The sequence below is a fragment of the Nannospalax galili genome, unplaced genomic scaffold (assembly GCF_000622305.1).
Source record: "Nannospalax galili isolate Female #2095 unplaced genomic scaffold, S.galili_v1.0 scaffold406, whole genome shotgun sequence".
NCBI classification, from domain to species: domain Eukaryota; kingdom Metazoa; phylum Chordata; class Mammalia; order Rodentia; family Spalacidae; genus Nannospalax; species Nannospalax galili.
In genome coordinates this window covers 3,783,608-3,790,864 of record NW_008357033.1, presented here as the reverse complement: position 1 = coordinate 3,790,864, position 7,257 = coordinate 3,783,608, and the positions used below count along the sequence as shown (strand labels likewise).

At 38.9% G+C, this 7,257-nt stretch overlaps 1 protein-coding gene across 1 annotated transcript in view; it reads right to left on the bottom strand.

Annotated features, from left to right (window-relative positions):
• Positions 1–320: 320 nt before the first annotated feature.
• The window catches only part of Thumpd3 (THUMP domain containing 3), a 27,681-nt gene continuing 20,744 nt past the window's right edge, over positions 321–7,257 (bottom strand). The window contains exons 8-11 of the mRNA XM_029557079.1: positions 6,724–6,839; positions 2,117–2,227; positions 1,544–1,667; positions 321–1,260 (exon numbers count right to left, since the gene is read on the bottom strand). Of these exons, the coding sequence (XP_029412939.1) occupies positions 1,111–1,260; positions 1,544–1,667; positions 2,117–2,227; positions 6,724–6,839 (501 nt within the window). The 3' untranslated portion in view covers positions 321–1,110. The remainder of the gene's footprint in view (positions 1,261–1,543; positions 1,668–2,116; positions 2,228–6,723; positions 6,840–7,257) is intronic.

Below are 7,257 nucleotides of genomic sequence, written 5' to 3'. Positions count from 1 at the left end.
TGGAGACATCACACTGAAAAGTTAAGCTGAATGAAGCCAGGTTCTCCCAAAATAATTTCACATGAAACCTCAGCTAGTGTTTGCTTTAGGGAAACACCATGTTAAAAAGACTGAATTAATATTAAGGTTATTTCATATTCCATAGAACTATGTCAGGTAGAATATGTGGCAACTGGAAAATGAACAAGGATTTTGCAGAAAATAAAAACACATGGCTCCCAAAGAAAGCTTTCACTTAAAGATACATTGAGGCTTTTTATTCATCCTTGAACCACTTCCCACAAAAAGACATTGACAGGTTTACTTTTTTTGGCTTTGGAAAAAGTAACATAAGGCTTTGTATGCTGAAAGAAAATTCCTTTAATTTGGCATGTTAATCCCAGACTTCACAACTCTTCTGACAGTCACAAAAGTATCCACACACACCCCTTAATAAACCTTAGACCTGTTCTAATTCTGTGTATTAATCTGACATATTTTACCTAAGGCAGATAGTAAACTTTTCTATAGATCTTGAGGTTTCAGTGTGTTAAGGGGCAAACGACACAATATAATGATGTTTCAGTTTTTTGAGGCTGAGGTAAAGAACATAAGCTACAGAACAGCAAGGCTTGATAGGTAATAAAATGTGGCCTAAGATAACTGCAATTACATTTTCTGCCTTCCCTTTAGGCCAAGGTGACTTTCCATTTACCACAGTGTAAAAACAAGGTTATTAAGTGTTCTAAAACCTAGATCCCAAGCACTTTAATTGGCTTTCCATTGGACTATATCATATTAGTCGTATTTTTTGCTAATCAAAGTGAAGAGCTTTGAAGTATAGTTTAAGTATTATAGACTGCACTATTTTTCTTCCTAAGCAAGTTTTTCATACTAACACATTTCCAGTGTTAGGAACTACACATAGTTTTTTTGGTCTTTTTGAGACAGGGTCTCTCTGTAGCCCCAGCTGTCCTGGAACTCACTATGTAGACCAGGCTGGCCTTGAACTCACAGAGATCTGCCTGCCTCTGCCTCCGCCTCCGCCTCCCGAGTGCTGGGGTTAAAGGCATGCGCCACCACACCTGGCCCAGGAACTACACATACTTTTAAACATCTTCATTCTTTGCATTATCTAGGATGTCTTCCTCCATCTTGTTCTGAAGGATGAACAAAGGCTTGGGATGTACGTTTCAGAAGATAAACTGCAGCATGGAGACCACCTATGTTCACCCAGACTGTATGAACCTTTCGCCACATGTGACCCAGTCCAGATAATGCCTGTATACACACAAAATGCATAAAAGTTATTAGGCTGATAATCTGCTTCTAAACCAATCTGGGATCTTAACTGCCAGTTAAGAATTGGTAAGGGAAGAGAAAACATCAATCTCATCATGTCCACCTTTAAAGAAAACAATTTTCCCACTGGCTGACCAGCAAGCAGCTCTGGGACTCTTCCCCAGCTCCCCACCCCCAACCCTGGCATAGGTGCTAGGGTCCATGCCTACTTTAAAAAGCCCTCAAATTGCCACAGGCTGAGACTTGAGCTACTATACAGTACCTTGGTAAAGCACTTTTTGTCCTGGGTAAGTAGTACAGCTCTGCCTGTCTCTGGTCTGCAGACACGGCTCATCTCCTGTAGGCAAGCTGGATAAAGATTCCAGTTTCTCTTCTTGGAGCCCATCCTATAAAAGGCGGCTCATGAGTCAACTACTTGCAAAAGGTAAATATTTAAAACTACATTAAATGAGAACAAAATTTGAGGCAAGAGAAATAGTTGTCTTAGAAACTAGAGCTTTCCCATTACACATCAATAAAATAAGCTATGTTAAAAAAATGTTCAGAGTTTTGTACTGGAAAAAAAGTTTGACAACTCTTAATCTAAAAATAAGCAGTCAAACTATATAAGCCAAAAACAGTGAGTACAACTCTGTCTTGAGAAATAATTGTTCCTCAGCCTTGTATGTGAAATATGATCATGTAATTGTACAATGGAGGAAGTTAATTATAAGTAATTTAAAAATGATTCCATATGATGGTCAGGATCAAAATGTAGTTAATATATTCCTGAATTCCCCAAGGAAAGAAACAAAAGTAGGTGAATCCATCATAGAACATATTTTAAAAGTCCTACCTTTTCCCAAATGGCATATCTGTTACGATAATATCCACAGAGCCAGTTCTCAATGGGAGATTGCAGATATCCCACTGAACAGCATCAATAGGCAAACCCCAGGATGTTTTTCTGTGGCAACAAAGCAAAGAAATTTAAATATATTCTGCTAGGCCAGTGAAATGGCTCAGCATATAAAGATACTTGCCACTAAGCCTGATGATCTGAATTCAATCACCAAGACCCACACACATGGAAGGAGGGAACTAAATTCCATGGGTTGTATTCTAACCTCTATACCCATGCCTATAGAAGTAACACAAAATATATGTGATAAAAAAATATATTCTGGCTAGGTATGGTGGTGCAAGCCTTTAGTCCCAGCACCTAGGAGGCAGAAGCAGGTGGATCTCAAACAAAACAACAAAGAGACTACTATAGCAAAAATGGTTTGAAAAAAAAAATCAACATTTTAACATTTTAATTAAAATTTTTTTCTTTAAAAAAAAAAAAAATTTATTGCCTACATGTATGTAAATGCACCAGTGTGCAATGCCCACGGAGGCAAGAAGAGGGCATCAGATCTCCTGGAACTGGAGTTACAGATGATTATTAGCTGCTATGTGGCTGCTGGGAACTGAACCCAGGTCCTTTGCAAGAGCAGCCAGTGCTCTTAAGCATTGAGCCATCTCTCCAGCCCCTTAATTAAAATCTTAAAGTGATGTTGGAAGAAAACATATGATCATAACTGAAATAGAAAAATTTCAAGTACTTTTTAAAAATTAAGATTGGGCCATGCACATGGTACACATCTCTTTAATCCCAGCATCTCAGGCTATCCAGGTCTACACAATGAGACAATTTTTTTTTTTTTTTAAAAAGACAGACTTTCAGAGGGCAAATAATGGCTTTACATGTAATTTTTAAAAATATTTGAGTGCTTGCCTGAATGAAAGCAGGTGCACCATATGTGTGCCTGGTGCCTGCAGAGGCCAGAAGAGGGTGTTGGATCCCCTGTAATTGGAGTTAGAGCTGAAACATCTCTCCAGGTCCCAATATTATACAACTTAAAAATCAAAAAACAAAAACAAAACAACAAAAAAACGGGAGGGGGGGAAGCAAACATCAGAGGAAATGAGTTAACAACTAAGGATTGTTAAGAGGGCCAGAGAGATGGCCCTGCTGGTAAAGGCAACTACCAAAAGCCTGAGTTTGATTCCTGGAACCCACAATAGAAAGGGAAGGACCAGCTCCCACCAAGTTGTCCTCTGATTTTCCCAAGTGCTACATGGCAACGACATGCATTGGGTGCAGATGGGCACATATGAACACATATAATAAAATGTCCTTAAAAATAAAAGAATTCTAGCAGGGTACACGCCTTTAATCCCAGCACTCATGAGGTAGAGGTAGGTGGATCTCTGTGAGTTCAAGGCCTGCCTGGTCTACATAGCAAGTTCCAGGCCAGCTAGAAAAATAATAATAGTAAAGAATTCTAAGACAAGTTTATGGTATTGAAACACTAAGTTATGTAACTGGTAATGGAAAGGTTATTGAAGAAACTGGAATCCCAGCATTTGAAAGGTGGAGGCAGAAGATCAGGAGTTCAAAGCCAATCTTTGTTCATAGCAAGTTCAAGACCAGCCTGTTCTTCCTAAGACTGTTTTCTAAAACAATTTAAGACTAGAGGAACTGCAATAAAGGCAATCCTTACATAATGGAAAAATATAATTACTGATAACCACAGGTGCATAAGTAATTTTAAGCCAAAAATCTACTAAATGTTTTATGTTTTTTTACATAAAGTGGATAAAAATAGCATAGGTTAAATCAAAAAAAGGTTTTAAAAATGGGAATAAAGATGAGACATTTAGAAGCAAGAAAAGAAATGGTATTTCAAAAAAAGTCAAAACCTAACTACTTTATATATCAAATGATTAAAAATTAAATTAAAATTGTATTACTTGGTTGGTCATAGACCAGGAGCAGTAGGATCACCCAGGAGATTGCAGGTCCCATTCCAGACCCATCTGATCAGCATGCATATTAACAGGATCCCAGAGTAACTCATACATACATAAACTTTAAAGTACTTTCACAAGCTGGGGATATAGCTCAGTGGTAGAGTGTTGGCCTAGAATATCCAAGGCCCTGGGACTGATTCCCCAGCATGAAAAAAGACAAAACTACTGTTATAAATGACTATGAAATAGCATATCATCAACAACCTAGACAGTAACAGAAAATTATTTTATAAAATCAGCTGGGCATGGTGGTACATGCCTTTAATCCCAGCACTCAGGAGGCAGAGGTAGGCGGATCCTCTGTGAGTTTGAGGCCAGCCTGGTCTACAGAGTGAGTTGCAGGCAGCTGGAGCTACAGGGAGACCCTATCTCAAAAAAGACCAAAAAAAAAAAAAAAATCTACAGGATATGGTCAACTGTAATACTTAGACTAAAACTCAGCATGAGAGCTGTAGCTGTGGCTCAGTGATATAATACTTGCCTAGCAAGTACAAACAAGGACCTAGGTTTAGTCCTCTGCATTGCAAAATACTAAGAAGAAAACAGCAGCCTTTTAAAATTTAGAAAAAATTGGGGCTGGAGAGGTGGCTCAGCACTGGCTGTTCTTGAAGAAGACCTGGTTTGATTTCCAGCACCCATATAGCAGCTAACAACCGTCTGAAACTCCAGTTCTAGGGAATCCAACACCATCTTCTGTCTTCTACGGGCACTACAAGAGATGGGTCACTTACACACATACAGCAATAATTATATTAATGTTTAAAAAAGATTTAGAAAAAATAAAAACTTCAGTGTGAAATGGGGACTTAAAAAACCCAAGAAGCATTGAGCATGACACCAAAGGATAGTTTATAAAAAAACAACACACTAACGAGCCTAATCCAAAAAGGACAAGGAACTGGAGATAGCTCACTGGTTAACAGCACTTGCTGCTTTTACAGAACTGGAGTTCATGTACCATTACCCACTTCAGGTGGCTCACAACCACCTGTTAACTCCAATTCTAGGGGATATGATGCCCCTTTGGCCAGCAAAGAAACCCATATACACGTGCTTACACTCAAACACAAATACACATAAATTTTAAAAAAAGGAAACAAGGGGGCCAGGCAGATAGCTCAGCCAAGCCTAAAAACCTAACCTGTGTTCCATCCCTGAGATTGACATGGTAGAAACAGAAAGCCAACTCCCAAATGACCGCCACACACTTGTGGCACTGAGAAGCCCCCCCCCCACACACACATATAAACAAAAAGACCACTAACTTAACAGTCTTCTGGGGCAAAGTAAGTAGAGGATTTAAACAGGCTGGAGGGCCACTAGTCAGAATCTATTGTATATTAAAATGGGGATGGCTCTCAAACTTTCAACTCAGATTATTTGCGGTGCCAAATAGTAGAAAAAAAGCTAAATAAACTGTAGTAGTTGTATTTAACGGAATACTATGTAGTATTCCTCTCTATACTCAGGAGGAAGAGGCAGGAGTATTATTATGTGTTTGAGTCTAGCCTGGTCTATATAAGCAAGTTCCAGGCCAGCCAGGGCTACATAGACCCTGTCTAAAATAAGACTATGTAAAAATGTTTAAAAGATAATTTTTTAATCTGTGGAATTAAAACAAATCTACCCCATTACTGCAAATGTAAACAAATAGTTGGGTTTGGTAGCTCATTCTATTAATCCCAGTACTTGGGAGACAGGCAGGAAGGACACTGAGAGTTTGAGGCTAGCTGGACTATAAAGTGAGTTCCAGGTCACCCTGAGCTATAGTGGAAGACCTTGTCTAAAGAAATAAGGGCTGGAGAGATGGTTCAATGGTTAAGAGCACTTGATCTTCCAGAAGACTCAAGTTCAGTTCCCAGCAACAACATTAGGTAGGTTACAACCTCCTTTAACTCTAGTTCCTGTGGGATCTGATACCTCTGGCCTCTATAGGCATTGCACTCACATACACATACACACATAATTTAAAAAATAAAGGGGCTGGAGAGGTGTCTCAATGGTTATGAGCATTGGCTGCTCTTGCAGAAGAGCCAGCTTCAGTTCCTAACATCCACATGACAGCTAACAACCATCTGTAACTCCAGTTGCAAGGGGATCCAGCACCCTCTTCTGTGCACTTCACACAACACAGGTGAACTTACATACATGCAGGCAAAACATTCACACATATAAAAATAAAAAAAAAATTTAATCTTCAAAAATAATAAAATTAATCTATAATCTAATAGCTGGGGAAGAGGTATATAAGAACAAAAAAGGTAAACAGAATTGTAACAAAGTAGTTAAATTGTAGTCTATTTTCAGTAAGCTTTTAAAACTTAAATAGCAGTCTAGGCATGGTGGTGCATGCTGTTAATCCCAGTACTTGGGAAGCAGAAGCAAGTGATCACAGTAAGTTCGAAGCTAGCTTGGTCTACATAGCAAGTTCCAGGCCAGTTGGGGCTACAGGGAAACAAGAAACCAAAAAACAGTTTAAATGGAGTCTTATACTGTTCATTTTGGTTATGATGATGTCTCAAGGAACTGGGGGCACATCTCAAAATCAATATGAAAAGTGATTATCTAAAAGATGCAATACAGTCTTTTAAGTTAAACTTTTACCCTTCTTTAATTTGGTTCTTCGTCAATAGAGATGAGATATTATTTGATGCTCTGTTCACTGCCAAAGGATTATTATCACCAGCGATATGATAACAGTTAGACCATTCAGTAGCCCCCTAAAAGACAAGAGTATTTGTTCAAATAAGCCGTGAAAGATTATTAAAGGTAAAACTATTACAAGGAGTTTTCAGTAAACATGACAATCCAGTGCTTTTCCAGATTGCATAGCAATACCTGTTGTCACCCTCACTATTTCCCTTGCTGGAAATACCCTTCCCATTCTGTCTGCCTGCTGAACTCTTACCCATCTGGAGACATAGCACCAATGTCACACCTTGTGTAACATCACCAGATTACCACACTGTATCATCTATCCTTGAAAGCACCTTGTCCACACCTCTCCCACTGCATTTGTTCCATTTCTAACTATGTCTGTCACTTCTGCCTTCCAACTAATCTACCAACTCCTTCAGCAGAGGACTAGTATTTTATTCAGTCCCTATGCAGCAGTGTCTGGCAACAAGTTACAAGTCG